This window comes from Anopheles gambiae, chromosome 2 (assembly GCF_943734735.2).
Source record: "Anopheles gambiae chromosome 2, idAnoGambNW_F1_1, whole genome shotgun sequence".
Lineage (NCBI taxonomy): Eukaryota > Metazoa > Arthropoda > Insecta > Diptera > Culicidae > Anopheles > Anopheles gambiae.
The window spans coordinates 16519699-16539055 of record NC_064601.1 but is presented as its reverse complement, the minus strand read 5'-3'; the positions used below and the strand labels follow the sequence as shown (position 1 = coordinate 16539055).

Sequence of the window (19357 nt, the reverse complement as noted above, 5' to 3'; positions counted from 1 at the left end):
GAATCCTTCAAGAATGAATCCCATTCAGATCGTCTTTATCGTACGAACGATTCACGGACCTGCGGTGGGTGAAAATGGATAGCAAAAATGCGTAATACAAAATAATGTTCAAAAGTCCAGGGTGTGGGAAAACCCTGTTTTTAATAAATAACCACATTCCATGGTGCCTCTGCAATCCACCATACACAGAAACTGATTATGAACGATTACCAGAAGTGAAAGTTAATTTAAATCCACACCCATTCTGGGGCCAAATCTGACCTCATAGTGATACTGGAATTGATCTTCATCCCACAATGGTCCTGAAACTAATACAACAACCTCGTCGATCCTGCAACATACCCATTACCAAACCCCGTATCGGTCCAGGAACTGATACTGAATCGATCCTAAGCCCTGGAATTGATTCCCAAATTGAATCCCAAAGGATCAGTGTATTCTATATCGTTCTTGGAACTGATCCCAACCCATACCCATACCCCGAACTAATTCCGAGGCCTAAAACTACTCTGGAACCTATGCCTAAAACTGGTCCCTTTATTATTCCGATCCAAATATTGTTCTTGGATATGTCTCAAATGCAGTAACTGCGTCCAGTCAGTGTAGAAATATAATCATCTAATCAGCCAAGAAGTAACAAATCTAATGTGTCTTACCCCTTACCAGAATATGCTTTCAAAGATTTGAATATACAGATGTGCAGTCAGTATAATATCCGTTATACTATCTTCCAAAAACACCTAGGAAGCTCAATAAACGCAACTGTTTTCTATGTAGAATGACTTGTTATCAGATTTATTTCTGCCTTTGTGTTTTTCTCTAATGCTTTTGTTATATAAAAATTACATTTTGAAATTTTATTGTTTTTTTTCGTTACTTTTGTATTACTTTTTTTATTATGTACAACTTCGCTACCACACAAATTACAAATGAAAAGATTCAAACAAAATCACTGTAACTGCGTTTGCTTTGCTCGTTCGTGTTCCTCGGTTGCTGCCAGTGTGTGTGTGTGTTGTGATGTTTGGATTTGGTTTCCCTATTGTTACATTATCCTTTTGCAGGCAAGCGAACCAATCCACTATCTTTTGTGTGCATGTAATGTTTGTTGATTTTTCCTTCTCATGTCCGTCTTCGGGTTGTTTCATCATGTTCGTGTTCGTATTGTAACTGTTTCCGCTCCTTTTTTTTCTTTTTTATCTTCGTATCCACTAAATTGATCTTTTCTTTACCTTTGTTTCGTGTAATCAGTTACTTTCTTTCCATTTTCCCGTTTTTATATGACATTCCCTTCAGCAATTACACTACTATCTCGCAATTACACAAAAACTTGCTAACCGCCATACATATTGCACTTTGTAGTGTTTGGCCTTATTGGGGAACCAAACGACCTAAATAATCCCACCGTATCCAGCAGGTGGGGTTTTACAGCGTTACTCTGGCACGCATCCCTTCGCATCCTAAAATGTACTGCTTCTGTTGCTACTCATGTGCTGCGCGCAATTTTGCCTGCCTAGTAAGGTGTGAAGGCTTAGATCTACATCTCAACTTAAAAGTGAAAAATCACAATCCTGAAGGAGTCGGAAATTATATACGCACTAATTCACTGCAATTGCACTGTCTCCGCACCCTTCCCCTGCTACCGCTGCGGCCGGCTGCCTATGCTGCGGCCGCGGCTGCCTATTGCTACTAGAATGCCTGTTGATTGATGCCTAACCTTAAATGCATTATTTCCATATGTACAACAATCCTAGAGTTATCTGTTATTCTTCAATTGGTTCCCGTTCTATTTTATGTGTCGTAATTTGTAGTATGCACCTCCTTTTGCATCAGCACTACCATCGTGACCTTCTCCTCCCCCCCACCCTCCACTCACTTGCTTCATGTTTGCTCAGGCCCGTATTGCTTTCTGGCGTATGTTTGCCGTTTCCTGGTGGTGGTGTTCTATTGCTACCCTTCCTCCTCACCGCTTAAAACGACACTAGTAGACTAATATCCAAAACCAGCTACGTTGCTACCACTAGTAAAAGTCACACTATTCCCTAACTCGTGCTGCCCGTCCTGCGAAGGTCAGTGCTGGGCCGCAAACTTCATGCGCTTCTGTTTCTGGCGCTGGTTGCAGAACCATACGCGGACGACATTCTTCTTCAAGTCCAGCTTCTCCGCTATTGCTGCGATCTTCTCGCCCGAGGGTCTCGGTTGGACGGCAAAGTATGCTTCGAGGGAACGCTTTTCCGGTGCAGCGATGGAAGTCCTTTTTCTTGAAAAAAGACTCGATATAGATTACTTTTATTAAAACAACGGCGCTCTAAAACCAAATCAAATGAAACATGTGCACGGTAAAGAAAAGCAGATAAGAGCGGCAAATGAGCGGAGCTAATGAACACAGCAAGGACAGACCATCTTCCGTGCTGTCGGGTGCGCTAACGTAATGGAAAACGAAATGAAAAGTCGAACGAATTAGAAATGAAATGAAATGAAACACACAGAACTGAAACAAAAGAACAACAAAAAGAAGGAAAAGAAAATGAAATAAAAAGATAGTACATATGAAAACAAACAGAACCATAACGCATGAAACCAAACAAACAAAAAAAGCTGTCCACCGGAATCAGAAACGGGCGCTACCTTTTTTTCTCTCCCGCCGGCAGTACGCTCGGTGCATCCGGGTCTCTTCGCTTGTTCTTGGCCTGAGCTTCGGCCTCCTCCAGCCACGCCTGCAGGATCGGTTTCAGTGCTATCATGTTGTTGTGGGACAGGGTTAAGCTCTCGAAACGGCAGATGGTGCTCTGGGACAGTGCACCGACGCCTGGTAACTTTAGGTTCGCTAGCGCCTTGCCGACATCGGCCTGGGTTACACCTGGGGACAGAAACGTAAGACGGATTTTGAATGTTTAGTTGATTGTTTAAACAGTCGCAAAAATCGGGATTGTAAGATTTTCATCCTATTGAATGTAACAAATAGTCTTGTTATTATTTGCAAAGTGTCCCTCATAAAGTCTTCTTCAATAGTCCAATAGGGTTCCCAACGCTGTTCGTTTTGCAAAGAATTCTTATTTATTTGTTTCAACACATTACGGACTCCTGACACATGGTTGAACTCCTGAGGGCTAAGGTACAGGATTTTCCGAGTCAATTTCCAATGTCTACAATATTTTTCATTGATTGCTAGATGTTTTTCAACAGCTGTCAAATGCTATATTTGCATCACAATAATGTTTCACTTCTTCCACATGATTTTCAACACGTCTCAAGCTGGATTGAGTTTGAAACTTTTATTATGATGTGTTGAAAATTATGTGTAGGAATTGACATTTTATTTTGATACAAATACACCACTTGACAGCTGTTGACATACGTCTTGGAAGTGGTGAATAACGATGTGCACATTCGACTTCAAAACTCTACTTTTTCCGAAATTCTGCCGAGCACGGGGTCTGATATCTAGACAATTTGGTGACGTCTCAATATTATGATATTGGAACCTCTGACGATCATATTATTAGGTCTTATAAGGTCTTGGAGATCTTTTCCGAGGTTCTATCAGTCTATTTGAAGGCATCTTAGGAAACGACACTATATCTAGATATGCAAGACACACTACCCTAGAGGCTCCTAACACGATAGGGACCCTGGAGTACATTGCTGGTTGTATCAGCATGCCGATCGACCTGAATGGAGTTTCGGGCATGAACAACGAATTATTTATATAATTCAGGGAGTCTCTGTCTCATACACAAACTCGAAGAACTACGAAAAATGCATTAAATTTTTTAGGATTTAATGTGCTATCTGTGTTGTTTGGAAGATGCCGGACTTTTTAGCTCTGGATATTCTGTAAAAATCTTTCCATAGTCATCAGGGATGAGAAAACTCACTCTACTTGGAGATTTGAATCAAAGGAGTCGTAAGGATTTCAATATTCAACTCACTCTAAACATTAATAAGAACAATAAAAGTTTGAGATTTTCCTCGCTAAATCAATGGAAAGTAACTCCCAACAGGCTTATGTATCCAAAATAAAATGGAATAAATAGTATAAAGATTCATATCGAACTCATCTGAATCTGAATCCATACAGTTACTTGTAGGATTCAACGGATTCACTCACTCTTACTCAGTATCCACATCTGTAGTACACCCATAAAACATCGATTGAGCAAATTAATCGTGTTCAATTTGAGCATCAATAATAACAAGCATAAACCAGTGAAATGTGAAAGTGCCCTTGCAAAAATTAGAAGCATCCTTCCGCATCGCTACTACAGCCCCGAATAGGGAAAACTGTTTCCAATAAAATAGATTCTAATTCACTGAACGCTTATGACAGAACGACACAATTTAAAGCCAATCAAAAGTCCCTCCGCCCAAAGGTAGAACATAAAATTTAATACCATTACAAAACAAACCAAAAAACACCTTCAAACGGCGATTCTGTGGAAGTTTTTATCGCCCCTATCTTCCCCCCCATCGGCCCCTTGAAGCAGATGTTTCCAATTTTTATTGCCAACCAGTAATGATAAGTTATACTCATCACAAATCGCCCGTTAGGAGTTGCGCCCGGCGAACGAGCAAATCTGTCGCGGTTCGAACCCAGTACCCCGGCTGCCTCTCTATTTCTCACTCTCACCCTCTCGTTGCAGAAATTGCAAACACAGACGACGAAGTGCCATTTTCTTCCTCTTCCACAACCCAACAACAGTTTAATTGACTTGCTGAAGCGAAAAGTCCCTTCGTTTTCCCTAGCGATTATGCGCGATGTGTTCCCGCACCACTTGTGCCGTGTCATTGTACGTGATATGCGCGAAAACCTCATACCCCTTCTTCCCGTTGGTTTCGAGTGCATTTGGTACTGTCGATCGATTTATATTGTCTTTTCAGCGTTCCCCTCTTGTATTTTTTTGAATTTGCTGCTTCAAATATAAAGGGAAGAAAATTGTACTGCAAATTACGCCCCGCGTTATCATACGTTGCGTGTGTAATCATACCCGGTGCGGTGTAATGGGCGATGCGAGCGAAAACAAACCATCGCCCGCCGGAGGTGGTCTATCGGAAAATGGTTAGTGTTGTAGCGTCAATTCTGCAACACAGTGTGTAGCGCCAGCAGGAAGGGTCCATTTGTGCGTTTGATAAGTTGCTCTCTAGGTACCCGAAGACCAAGCAAAGGGAAAATCAATTTTAACCACCCCGTGGTGTTTGATGTATTACCACTACCTTGCGGACTAGAACGCTCGGCGGATCTAAGGCAAAAGACGGAGCATGCCTTCCCGGCATAAGAAGACATACTCCTTGCCGGGTACCGGTTCATCTTCAATATTTATCACAATCCATTCACCACGATTCACCGTACCGGCTTGTCGGATAATTTAAATGACAAATATATGAGCACCATCTTCTAAGGCAGGGCAAGAGTCGTATGCATATTGAAGGGATTCGTTCGCTCCCAACCTCCAACTTCAGTGTGCGATACGAGTCCCCGTGTTCCAGCAACATTGCATCCCGTGCAATCTTTGAACTTTCCCCAACCCCGAGGCAGGCAGGGCACATAATCTGGCCAGTGTTGATTAGATCTTGGATGCACCGGGCATCCCTACCCTTCCCCGCCCTTCCACCGTCAAAGCCAGTGGCGCAAGCCCTTACCTAGCTTTATTCGCCGCTGCTTAAACCGCTCGGCGAACGCTTCCAATTCCCTCGGATCCGTATCGGTGTCCGGGTGCAGACCGGCCGCCGCCACCGCGGCAGCCATCGCCGGATGATGGGCCCCCAGGAAGCCATCTGCGAAGATTGCATTATAGGTTGCATTAGAGACGCAACTCCCGGCCGCGCCCGGGTGCTCCCGGTCCGCGCCCGCATCCGTACTACCTGGCGTGTGGTTTCCGAGGTGACTGCTGTGATGGTGGCTCATCATGTGATTCATGCTATGGTAGGAACCGTGCAGCTGGTGATGGGACGAGGTGATCGGCGTTTCCGCCATCGGTGTCAGCGTCGTCATCGAGCCGGACGGATCGAGCATATCGATGCCATCCATCGTATGGTGCATCTGCAAGTGTGCGGGGGAAAAGAGAGCAATTGCCGTTGATTAGTGGGATGGCCGAGATAAGAGAAATTGCTTCAAAGAAGGGTGGTTGTTGGCAGTGATGGTGCGGAACAGGTTTTAGCGAAAGTACACGTTAATAATAAACTATTTAGAAAAAAAACTGCTTCAGTATTTAAAGGATTTTTTAATGTTATTTTATTATTGATTATGTGAAAATTATTGTCTTTTTTTCGAGTACGCTCGGATAAAGGGAATCAACGATGAGGAAATGCTTGCAGTTTGTTTTCTTTCTTCTTGTGTTTTTTAAATATTTTGTTCCTTATTTTTTTAAATTTAAATCCATCCTTAAATAAATTTAAATAAAATTAAATCATTTTTAATCTTAAATGTCCAGTTGTCTAGCTCAATCAATAAAAAGCACCTATATTTTAAGTTACCATTCGAAATATCAAAATAAACATAGTTTGAGGCAACTACTCCAAAGACAGACCAAGAAAATCGAGCCTTAAACACACTTAAACGAGACTTACGAGACTTAAACACAGCGCAGAAACCCTGCTACATTGTGAACAATTGTATAGGAAAGCCCCTATGTTGCGAGAGGTTTAAAGCAGGGGTCTCCAAATTTCGACTCGCGAGTCTAATGCAAGAAATAGGCATTTCAACAAAATGTGACTTATAAAGCCATTCGAAAACAAATATTTTTAGTATTGATGAAAATTTGTCTAATACTGGGTTTACCACGATTTATTGGTCAGTTCCCACGATTTTTTAGTCGTATTCCATAGATTTTTGGTTCGTTCCCATAATTTATTGGTATTTTCCGATTGGATATCAATAGAATTGGACCAAAAAATTCTGGAAAACGGCCAAAAAATCGTGGGAAGGCATCAAACAAAGATGGGAACCCACCAAAAATTGATGGGAACCAACCAATAAATCGTGGGAAACCCTCTAAGTGAAATAAGAACAATAAATATCAGTCTCAGTCTCAGAATATCAGTTGTCTTTATCAACAAACATTTGTTGGAGACCCCTGGACACTATCCTGTTTATGATTTAATATTATGTAACATGTAAATCAAGTTACTCAAGGTACTAAAAGTAAATGTCAAGAAATACTTATTTAAAAACAGTTAGTATCTAGGAAAATTATTTCGGATGTAGCTAATAAAATCCTCAGGAAATGCGTATCCCTCATTAATTCTCGAAAAATAAAACTATACGAAAACGAACCAAACCGTAAGCCCAATGGCACTGCCAATTCGTCGTAGTCCAGCGGGGCAAACACAACCTTCCAACCGACAGGTTAGCCATTTTAAATTTGCCCACTTCTTAATTACACCGCATTTCATTTGCTACGGCCACTAACTATCGCACCCGACCGTTACCGGGATCAACCGGGACCCGTACGGCCGAAAGGATAATGTGCTGCACGGGCCCACGGCCACGGTGGTGGTGGTGGTGGTGGTGGACCTGAAACCATTCCGGGATGAATATTAAACCAAACCGCAAATATGCTCCCATTTGTGGCAGCAAGCAATACACACACATATGCCAGGGCCGATACACCGCTGGACACCGGTGTAGTTTGTGCCGGCAAGTTCATTACTATTTGCAAACCAATTTTCCGAAGATGTATCTCGGTCGGACGCAAACAGATGGCCGTGAAGCCGTTTTAATAATGGCCCAGCGCCACCGATACGCACGGTTTATTAATTTACGCCAAACGATAGCACGCCATAAAAGTTAATTGATGTTTACCAGCGTCGAACTGTTTATAATATTGCATGCGTGAATGTTTTCCATAAATTCGATTCCGCTTGCACATTCCCGCACGGTGCTCGTATTTCGACCCTGGTCGGACCTGGGGTCGACAGTGTGTCCTGGCTACCCTGTGTGAGTGTGGTTTTGAGCTCCCATCCCTTGCTAGCTATTGTCCGGCGATGCATTTCACGCTGTTCCAACTGCGGTGACTTTGTGCAGCGAAGCGTGTTACTCTTGCGCCGCGCTATCTTTGTTGCGAAGAGATTTCTGTTTGTCCTTGCCGCAGACCCGGGCTCGGGACGGGTCCCCAAGACCATCTGCCTACAAACTTCTGTTGCTGTTTGCCTTTCATTAACCTTGTTTAACCCCACATCTTCGTCCTCTTTGGCCGCAGCGAAACAGCTAATGGGAAAGTACGGTACGATGGAAGCAAAGGGCAGGAGGGTCGTAGCGGGAAATCTATTGGGAAACGGTCAGTGCGCTCTGCAGCCACAACAGCAACAGTGAGCAGAAACCATCCGAGATGTATTCGCAGTTCTCTGCCTTCTGTTCGCCCTAGACGGCGTAGCAAGTTTTGTAAGCCAAATCTAACATTCATTGCGAAATGTGCGGATAGAAGAGACGGAGAATGTACGGCAAAATGAGGGGAAAAACAACAGTTGAAACGGCGCGATTGATTCCTTTCCACCCCTTTTCATCTTGCCGTACTATCCGACCAGCGCAAGCAGCAACGGCAGCCGGCTCAAAGCGAGAGACAGAGCGAGCATACGTCACACATTACGGTGGTAATTTGTAAATAATGTGTATTGAGCGCCTCGCCTCGGAGAAATAAAGGATAATAGCAATCGAATTGGGGTGCGCCCGGTAGGCAACCACTTCCACCGTGCGATGCGGATCATGTTTTAATCTCATCACAATCGAATGGAAAAGTTATTCCCAAACGTTTTAACTACGTACAAATTACAAGGAAATCGAGGCGTTCAGCAGCCCTTCTCGGCACCCTTCGCGAACGGTGTTACGGGCCGCGGCCCCCTAAAATCGAGCATCGAGGCTGGCAAATTTATTCATGGCCCCGGAAACAAGTTGGTTACGGATAATGCAAAAATATTGTAGGACACCAGTTGATCCTGTGCGGTGCCAGTGTTTCACGGCAGCCTGCCGAGGCGGTTTTCCTGTGCGGTGGTCTTTATTATTTTGCTGCTTCCTTGCGGGATCGGAAAACTAGAGGAAAACTTGTTTGTTTTTCCCCTTGTTTTTTTTTTCTTGTTGTTGTTGTTGTTGTTTCTTTCTCCTTAGCTGTCAGGGAAAATACGCCTAAAAGGGAAAATATGTTGCCAGATTTACAGCGAGCTCACTTGCGCCGAAAACGCCCATCCGTTTAGGAGGCGAAGCTACACTTGTTCCGTAGTGTTCGCTCGTGACCGGCAGGCTCAAATGAGGGGTAAATTATCATCCCCCGCGCGTACACAGTGCGACAAGGGTTAGGCAGAAGCGTCTCCGATGACCCGCTGTCTGTGTTTTGACTGTAGTTCGTTACTGCAAAAGTGGTTAATCTGCACCACTGGAAGGATGTGAGAAAACGCGCAACGCGCCCTCGGATGTTACGTGAATTTTTGAATTGCGTTCGGTTGCGCTTTTTTTGTTTGTTGTTGGCTCCGTTGTTCCCCGTTCGTTAACACTTTGAAGTGGGCCGGCAGGCCGGGTTGACACGTCAGCAAGCAAAGAGCATTTGCTGGCCACTTGAATGTTGACAGATGTTCACCGACAGCAAGGCTTCAAGGGACATGGTGCCGACACGGATCACAGCCGAGGACAGAAGCGGCCGGGCAGAGCAGGGCCCGCGAGATTATCATCGAGCACTCACCGGGAGGGATGTGGATGGCCATCCTTGCGGGCCCATACTTTAATCGCATTTATTACTATTATTTTATCCACTTCCCGGGACAGCATTACAGGTTTATTTCCGATTACGACGATGTATGATTTTTTGCCATGGTGCTTTTGGTTGAGCTCCCTTTTTCTTCGTGTACGCGTGTGTGTGTGTGTGTGTGTGAGTCCATTACAAAACACTGCATTAGGATGTTGGTTTCAGTTCTCCTGGTAAAAGGGAGTCAATCCGTTGGCCGGAGATGGTCGAACATTGGACCATGTCAGCTTGCACGCTAAAGCCGATTACCGGTAGTCTTTGTTTTCGATCCATTTACGAAAGTACAAATCGTCCTGTCCAATGGCTGTTTTGACTGGTGAGCTGCTTGTTGTTACAAGCCGGGCAAAGACGTTTTGGGAAATTAAATTTGCATCCAAGCAGAAAGTGAAGGTAACTTACTGCTTTTAGAACGACAATGTTGTATGCAAAGTTCGCCAATGTGCACAGCAACAATAAATCTTGTTCAATCACAGTGAAACAGAGAAATCCACATTGGGTGCTCTATCGATCAAACATGCAAGTTTGCCAGTAGCAGTAAAGTCAACATATCAAGATTAGAGGACAAAAAAACACATAAATAGAGTAGTTATTGGGATTGACCATTGAACTGCCAGAAATGACTATTTTAAATAATACTAATAGGACAAAGATTCAAAGACAGAGCAGTCCAAAAGAATTGGTAATGAAACGCATCTCCATTCCAGTTGTACTCAGTGATTTGTTAAACATATTAAACCTCTACTTAGGCTAATTTCGCTTTCATAATGATTAAGGACTCAATCCCAAGTTCCAAACACCGCAAGAAGCTTGCTTCCACCAGCGACCGCAAAGCCCGCGTTTGTCTTGAGTCTGCCGCCCTTCGCCGTGCCGCTCACCGGTCAATCATTGTTTGCTAATAGAATAAACTACCACACACACACACCCAGAACAAAATGGCTTGTTGAGCAACGGCGGTAATGAATTGCCCGTGTAAATTAATTACGCTCATCATATGGTTTGCCGCCCGAGGGGCAACGCTCATTTGTCAAAAGGCACCCTTTTTTGGTCCGGGCCGGGATCCCTTCCCATGCCCGCGTGGATGCGGTAAGTAAACTTTCCAGTCCCGTAGCAGCAAAGAATGGAAAGGCAAAAAATACAACCAAACGCGTTCTAAAAACTGATGAGCCTCATTAATTTGCACGGTGTAATTATTAATCTGTCATAGTTCAAACTTCAACAACCCAGCAGCTCCTTGGCCGAGCGAGTGTGCGGCGGCAGGCCGGAGAGCGAAAGAAGATTAATCATGTCGTCGGTTCGTGGTCCTGGGTTCCACACCACCGGCGACAGTGTTGTGAGACCTGTTGTGCCCGGATGCCTGTTGAGCGCACTAATTCCTTCACACCGGGCGCTACTGGCATGGAATGCGCTTTTGCTGCACGAGCTCGAATTTCCTCGTAAACCTCGGAGATGAAAGCCTGTAGTAGCGAAAATGGAAAATGGAGGGGACGGGGAGGGGTATGCTCGAGCACGGGAGGCAATCCGTCCTAATTGAAATAAATGTAACCTTTACGAGATAGGGGCTATAATTCGATCCATAAATTACAATTACAAGTAGCACCGTGGCTTGGGCCCGCCAGCGACTAACAATCCGACAAACGGAAGGAGCGGCCCAAGGTAAATAGAAACAAATGCACACCTTGCGAGCAGACTTACGTTTGGATTCATTGTCTTGCAACGTCGTGGGCATTGCGGCGGGGGGTGACGACGACTGTCTTTGATGTAGTTACTTTTGTTTCCCCATGGCACAGTCTCATTGTTTTTATTTTCTCTCGTTTGCACCCGTAACAGGTTTGCCGCAAGCACGTAACAAGAAGTCACCCTCGCGATAAAATACATCAGCCGAGGGAAGTTTAACCGAAAAAGGTAGCAGCAATAGCAGAAAACACACACACACACACAATCCGTAGTGGTTTGATTGTTGTGCACCGAAGCGTGTAGAGAGCTCGTGCTGTCGACATGAAAACCGCACACACCTGACACAGGTCGGGCGGCCCGTAGAGCGGGCTTTAAGGACCTACGGGGAAAGTCGTCCCACTGTCTGTGGCGATCGAAGCAGCGAAAATTGCCCGCAATCGCACGAGGGCACCCCCGGTAACCGCGAGGGAGGGAACAACGGTGGGAGAAGAACTTTATACCACCTGACACAGAGGGAAAGAAAATGATTCGTCCCCTTCCCATGGCCGGCTCGAGTACAGTGTCTTCTTCCCCGTGAAGTACTCGCATGAATCTTTCCCTCCCCTCTATCGTTGCGTACAAGCAGGTGCAAAGGTTGGGGAGAGGACAGAAAGTCCACCAGGACACCGCGTCCGGTGCACCTCCAGCGTTCGCCCAGTGGAAGGGATACATCACCAGCAACAAATGGGTGTTGGCGATTGTTTTGAAGTTTCATTTCCAACCATTGAGCGGTGGTAGCACTACGGGAGTTACTTAATGTCTCACCCTTAACTGAGTGCGTGTGGAAGTGTGTGTGTGTGATAACCTATCGTATCGTACCGAAAGAGGAGCATCATCGACCAAATTTCAACAACAAAGAGATATAATCCTACCACCACTAAGGATACACGGTTCGGGTACGGTCGTTGGGCTGGGGCTGTTGCAGAAATGAAGAAGCCAAGAACCTGTCCGTAAACGTTCGGGCGAAACCGAGAAACGAGATCACCACCAAACCATGCACCGGCCGTAATCCGACCGTTTTTTACGAGTCCTAAGACAGTCTAATAAAACGGTACACGCCCAACGCGGGAGAGCGGGAAGGGAAAAGGCATGAACTCCACACTAAAAGACAGTTTTACATCTTTATTGAAAACCGGAAAAAAACTTGTTACCAATGTGAAGTGAAGAAATGGCATCGTTGACCCTTTTTTGTTTTGTCTTGAGGTATTTCGCAACGGCACCGCAATGTGACCCAGGCGAAACGGGCAGCCCGGTTTCCGTAACGAACTGTCAGATACTATAACACCACCCGACCATGCAACCATGGGGGCGGCTGAAGCGAATCCATTTGAAATCCCTTTAAAAAAGCAATCCTACAACGGGAGCAGAACCATTTGAGAGGAACCTTGTTACCGTTTTTGGATCTACCGTCAATGGGCTCTGCCATTCCAGGTTGCTGTTATGCCGTACGCTACGCTATAAAAGCAATTGAGTTCTCCCCGGAGTGCATAATCTTTCTCTGTGTCCGTGTGTGTGTGTGTGTGTGGCTGTGTGTATTCGCTTCCCTCTTTGATGGGAGAAAAAAGGTGAATAAAAAAGGAAGTAAAACAGAAACAACAGCAAACAGGCAAGACACAAAACCATCATCCTGGGCCTGAGTTGTTTTTTTTTTTTATTCGCTCTTACGACACAAGTTGAAAGGATTTTCCCTATTGTGATTGCTGTTTTGACTGGTTCTGCTCAGCTTTTACATCTTTGCTCTCGTTTCAACACCTTCCCCGCGTACAAACGATTGCTGAGCCGGTCGTTACTACCAGGCTCCTTTCCACGCCACACACGGTTCCGGGGCGAGGGTTCGGGCGCATTTTATTTCCCGCGAGGGTTCAGGCGTGATGGCCCCGGATAACCCGAACAATTAGATACAACAATGATGTGAACGCTGAAGGTCGGAGGAAACACCAAAAAGCGCATCTGTCCGTAACGCACTAAGTGTCAGCCGAGTGTGTGTGTTCTTTAGCCAAGTGCACAGATTGACACACGGATTGGAATGGGAACAAGATCATAGAAATCCTATTAGCGAACGCATCATCAAGTGCTTAAGATCGGTGTGCACTGATAGCCGGGGCGACGGGTAGCTGTTACACCGAGAGCGGGTGCAATAAATCTGCGCTAATGTTTGGGCTTTTATAGGCCCGTATTCCGATAGCGTATCTGTCTACAAGGATCAAAATCCAGGGAAGAACGGAACACTTTCAACCCGCAGCTAATAGAATACGTATTCGCGGCCAAAGGCTGTCAGGGGTAGCATTATTGACAAACTGTACTGATAGTGTTGCATGTAACAGATACAGATCAGACGCAGTAAGCAATAGGCCACTCTTTGCCGGTACGCACTGCTGAGCAAAATATGACAAACGCTTGTAATAATTCCTTCCCGGGATGATTCACTGCCACGCCACTGCTTTTAAGTACCAACTAGTGGCAGCATAAATCAGGGCCAAAACAAATTGGCCTACCTAATTTAATTAACTGCTGTTTTTCGAGTTTGTCTATTAGCAATTAGTTCCATTTGTAAAGTGCGAAATGATTCAGGGAACAAAGACACAACGCAGAGCAAACAAAAAACAACTGAAAACCCCCTAAAAAAGAAAACCAAACCCTCCTTCAAATTCGGCTTTCATCGCCTTCTTCGTCATTCCCGGTCCAGTTCCAAAAACACCCGGGCCGCGTTATGATATTTTCATTAAATGAATATTTCTTCCGCTCTGAAAAATAAATTCACTTCCCAAGAAAGGCGACGGGCCAGAGAAGCCTACGAGTGTGTGTGTGTGTGTATGTGTTTTTTTTGGTTGGTTTTTAGTTTTTTTTCTTCATTCATTCACTTGTCGCGTCACACAGCCCTCCACGCGGCTCAGTGTTACCCTCCTCTGCTCTTGTTCGCTTTGTTGTTTTGTTACATTTTTTTCTTCGTTTGCCTCGTTTTTGCTTTTTTCCCTCAACTTATATCCATTTCGAACCTGTTTCAATTTATTTTATGCTACGCTGCGTTTTTTATCATTTCATTTCCATGCCTTCTCTCTCTCTCTCTCTCTCTCTCTCTCTCTCTTACTCTGTGTTTGTGATGTTCCTTTTTTTTTGTTAGCTCGCAATAAACTGAACAAAACAAAAAAGCACAAAACAGATAAAAACACAGAATCGAAAATGGCATGATTCCCATTGAACGCGGAATGGCCGGCCGAAACGAAACGAATCCTCTCCGTGCGTGCCTGCCGTTGGTTGGGCCACGGCGAGATGGCCATTTCCGGGCGGCATCATTTCGGGAATGATACAAATGGCTGAGCAGCGCTCGCAGCGCGACCGTAGCGAATAGCAATCCAGGCCCCGCAATCACCCGAATGGAAAGGGCCGGGATGAACAATGCCAAATGCCGATGCCAACCCCAGACACAATATGCTCGGACGTGGGGCGAAATGGGGCGAAAAGGCGGTGTGTTTCGCGCAGACGCACACCGCGCCCAATCATGCCGGCGTTGTTCGTTTCGTACGGTACGTTTGGCGCACTGCTTCCGGTATGCTAAAAGGCTTTCCAGCCCGGGTGCCCTTTCCTCTGCCGTGAGAGCACCGGATGGATGATGTTGTTGCGACCCGTTTCGATTAGTTTCCGGCCGGAGATGTCGAGCTACGCACACCCGGGGAGGAGCCGGGTACGAACAATCGGGTCCAGTGGAATAGATTTATTCAAATGATCCTGCCAAGCCAATGGTGCGGATATGCGGACTGTCCAGCTCCAGCTATAATGGAACTTCCTTTCCAATGCATGAAAACGGGCATCTGCCTCTCACCCCAATTTCAACAATATCGATTTATTTACGCACAATAGCTAGTGGCCGCACGAACGAACCAACGAACGGGTTGCTCCTTTTAACTCGCTTATCAAGCATTGTTGGGAGCGGGCAAAACAAATAGCTCCCCATTGGAAAACCGACACAGACCGCAAACAATTTCATCGTCATCATCGTCATCATGCTGTCCATATCTAGTTCAACGCAACATGTAACGCAGAGCTAGTTGGGCGACTCGTTTTAAAAACCTCCATGATAAATCATCATCATTGTCCCTATATCAAAGTTTTGCCTAACCAATCAAATGGAATCGTGCCTCGTCGTCATCGTCGGGGCACTGCGCTTTTCGTGAGCGACGTGGCCGGGGACAAGTGTCTACCGCCGGTGATGGTGCGTATCGGCGGCAGGATCAGGAGTGGTAGCGTCGCACACTTAATTTGTTTCATCTCTCCCAGGCCCACTCTCCCGGCGAGCTGACTGAATGTTGATGTTGATATCGATTTTTCAAAACCTTCACCATCTTGTTTCCTCCCAGCTTGCGCGCACTCGCTCGCCGAACCGGTGCCGCCTTCGTCGTTCATTACTTATTTATGAAGGCTTATGCTTTTCGACAACTCGGAGGTTGTAAGAAGCAGCGGCAATAGCAGTAGCAGCAGCAGCAGCATACCAACCAGGGCAACATTAGTATGATCCAACCGGGCTCAAGCCGACGAGACGGGAATGAGATTTGGTTGCCTAAACAAGAACCTACCTTCTACCCCGATGCTTCACCTTCGTCCAGGATCACGCTTCATCACGGGGCAAAGGAGGGTGCTTTCGGCTTTGTGGTTGCGTTTTGTAAAGCTTACCAATGCTGTTGCCCCCGCAGGGTTCATCTTTAGCACGCATTGATTGGAGAGGCAAGGAGGGCACGGGGACCGCACTACACTGCCAAGGGGATGCAAGATTTGCTGCGGATTTATAAAGGCTTTGTTGGATATAAACAATGACTAAAAATATAAACAGCAGGGAGCACACAAACAATTATGGCTCTTCCTGGTGCCCACTTCCGGCTTGGGGTAGCTACATTTTGGTTCATTGTGTTCGTACGCATGGGGAAACATTGTTTAAACAGTTTAAAAACATTCACCGAATTCGATGAACGTCTCATATCGTACATTTGAAGCAATGTTGTATCGCAATCGACTCCGAATGGTTTCATTAGCATAGCAAGGGAAATGTTTGATGGACAAGATAGTATCTGTAGACATATTCAGTAAGGAATTCATCGAAACAAACAGTTTGCAAAGAGCACATAATTGCTTGATGATTTTGGCTATGACTATGATGACACGAAATACACGAAATGGCAGTGCCCAGAGTACAACATACTCACTTAAGAGTAGGTATAATTTATCAGGTATAAGTTGTTTGGCCAGTTTAAGAGAAATATTGCTACTAATAGCCAGAGGCGGATTTACTCATCTTGGGGCCTTAAGCGGGGGATCCAAATAGGGCCGCTAGTCTCCTCAAAAGACCCCAAAATGTGACAATATCAAAAAACACTGTTTGCATGTTTACGAATACCAATTAGATAATCCTGAATTTGTGAAGGATTAATTTTCTTCTGTCCTTTTATATGGCAGTTATTATATTAATGTAATAGTTTCTATAATTTTCGTGTAATCAGGTCTACATATTTTCCATGTCTTAGGTTGTCCTTCATGGGTGTTTGCGGTAGTGATTTTTTTTTTTTCAAAACTATTATCAAATACTAGCCATTTGACATTTTTCAATTTCTACAGTAGTCTTTCATAACAAATACGCATTTGGTCGTCTTTCTAAGCTAAAAGAAGTGTAGATGAAAATGTAAACAATGAAAAGATTAACTGTCGTCATTAAAACTCCAGACTTTCCAGAAACTTCAGTACTGATCCAGGTGGTCTATGCAGTTGCAGATTGCAGTTTGTGCAGATGCAGTTGCCCAGAATTTGGCCAATTTGACCTCTCTAGCAACCTGTCAATTGGTCTAGTCTAGTACACTTAAAAGGCATATTTGGTAAGCCTACCAAAAAACCCCAATTTTACTCTTTTGAAGTTTTGTATTTGTAAAAAAGGTTTTGCTATGCATTTGTTTGCTAAATCATGTATATAAGAGGTTTCATAGATACATGAAATTTGCCTGAAATCCAAATATCTGACAATGATTATCCTGTACACGCGTATTTGTAGACTTGTCGTCCTTGCAATTGAGACCGTCAACGAAGTTCTTAAAAAATTAAATGTCCCAGCAGCTTTTTCATGCTTTCTTGTCATGAGAGGTCTTATTGCTAATATGTAAGAGTGGGAAAGTACGTTCTAAGCCTTGAAAAATTATCTCTAAAGCACCTAACAGCTTTTTATTGCTCTAAACGTTTTCAACACATTCTACACACTTACTTGTAAGAATATACTTCTTTGAGAAAGCTAAAGTTTTCCATTCATATGTGCATTATTAAAAAAAGATCAATCGCTTATACAAACGAATTAACATCTGGAGATTTAGCCCCTTTAGGCCGGGGCCTCCAGCGGCCGCTCAGTCCGCATATGGGAAAATCCGCCACTGCTAATAGCAATCAATTCCAATCGTTCTATTTGGCGTGTAAGGTTTCCCAGACTTATTTAGTCCCATGCAACCAGATAGTCAGTCCTTGCTACGGAGGGATGTTTATGATTGTTCCACAATGTAGGATTGTTTGCGTGCAATTATCGGGAAATGATAAAAGAAATCGAAAAGAGTTTGAACGATAGTTATATACTTGTTAATCTACCTGCCATTCGATACCTAAATTATGGTATTTTAGAATATCTTTTAAAACATGTGCACCAAAAGAGAATAAAAAAGCTCTTTGTTTCTCTTAAGCTGATTAAGAATAAATAAAATCTACAAGAATGAGCTACAAATAAAGTACATGTACGACCTGATTTAGGCCAAATGGCAGTTTTGCGTTCCCTGGATCTTGTGCGTTCCCTTTCCCTTTGCAACATACTTTCTACTGCATGGCTTCGGAAAACACTTAGCTCAAACTGCCCAAATATATCGCTCCAAATGATCATTAACCGTAATACTGCTCCACTACGCAACGGCAATCGTGTTCACCAAACTCCAGCAGCACAAAAAGCAGTGGAACAACCGACTCGACCAAAAGCACAAGAGTTACTCCTTGCTGCATTAAACCTCTTACCTCCACTATTCGATTGGCTTGTGGGCGAAAGTAACCGCAGCCACCTTGAAAATCGTTCCCTTAAAGCATGATAAAAACAAGAGACAAATAAAAACAACTATAAAACAATTTGCAACGACAGCGTGTAACATTATAGCCGTTAAATTTGTGGCAATCGACACGGGGCGTGCGGGCGCACCGGGACCACAAACACGAGCAACGGTGCCATGACGTGCCGTGGTGCGAACAGCGGGGGCCTCCTGTGTGTCATGTAAAGTGCAATTTTCCCGTTTGCTTCTCATTACCGTAATTGATTTTGTTTGTGATCAATTACAACCGAACGGGGAAAGGCGAGACAGGAAACGATCGACAGGCGGGAAGCGACAAGCCCTGTCCCTGCCGCCTGCCCGCCATTGCGCCCAGTTAAGAAGCAACAAAACTAACAGCAAGCGTGCGTGTGTCCCTGTGTGTACCGACAATCATAAATATCAATTGAAACAAAATATCTTTACACTCCGGCTTTTGCGCCGGAGCGATGGAACTGTACACACGGGCAGAGAGGGAATGTGGAACTTCGAGAGGGTCACGTGTCGTTCACGTGCCGCCCGACGGCGGGTACGGCCACGGGAGAATAGAGATGTCGTAACGCACAAGAGTGTCGCGTCACCATCGACGTTGTCCAAAGTGCAAACACACACACACACACAGACAGAGATCCCTCAAGGAACAGGTCGGGTAACGTCATGCAGCACTGTTCCCAATCACGACGACCACGAACACGGAAAATTTACATGTGTTTTGGAGCAGTTCTTTACCACATGCAGACACGGCAGCACCAAAGCAGTGCTGTTTGATCGGCCGCGCACACACACACACACACTCCTGCTTATGATAAGCGGAAGCAAAACTGTTTG

At 44.8% G+C, this 19357-nt stretch overlaps 1 protein-coding gene across 12 annotated transcripts in view; it reads right to left on the bottom strand.

Moving 5' to 3' along the window:
• Window positions 1-765: 765 nt before the first annotated feature.
• The window catches only part of LOC1269382 (inhibitory POU protein), a 50908-nt gene continuing 32316 nt past the window's right edge, over window positions 766-19357 (bottom strand). For 9 of the 12 annotated variants that reach the window (XM_061643418.1, XM_061643416.1, XM_061643415.1 and 6 more), the window contains exons 5-7: window positions 5638-6037; window positions 2626-2857; window positions 766-2269 (exon numbers count right to left, since the gene is read on the bottom strand). In XM_061643418.1, coding sequence (XP_061499402.1) covers window positions 2068-2269; window positions 2626-2857; window positions 5638-6037 — 834 coding nt within the window. In that variant the 3' untranslated portion in view covers window positions 766-2067. The remainder of the gene's footprint in view (window positions 2270-2625; window positions 2858-5637; window positions 6038-19357) is intronic. The other 3 variants (XM_061643426.1, XM_061643424.1, XM_061643425.1) reach the window with 3 other exon arrangements.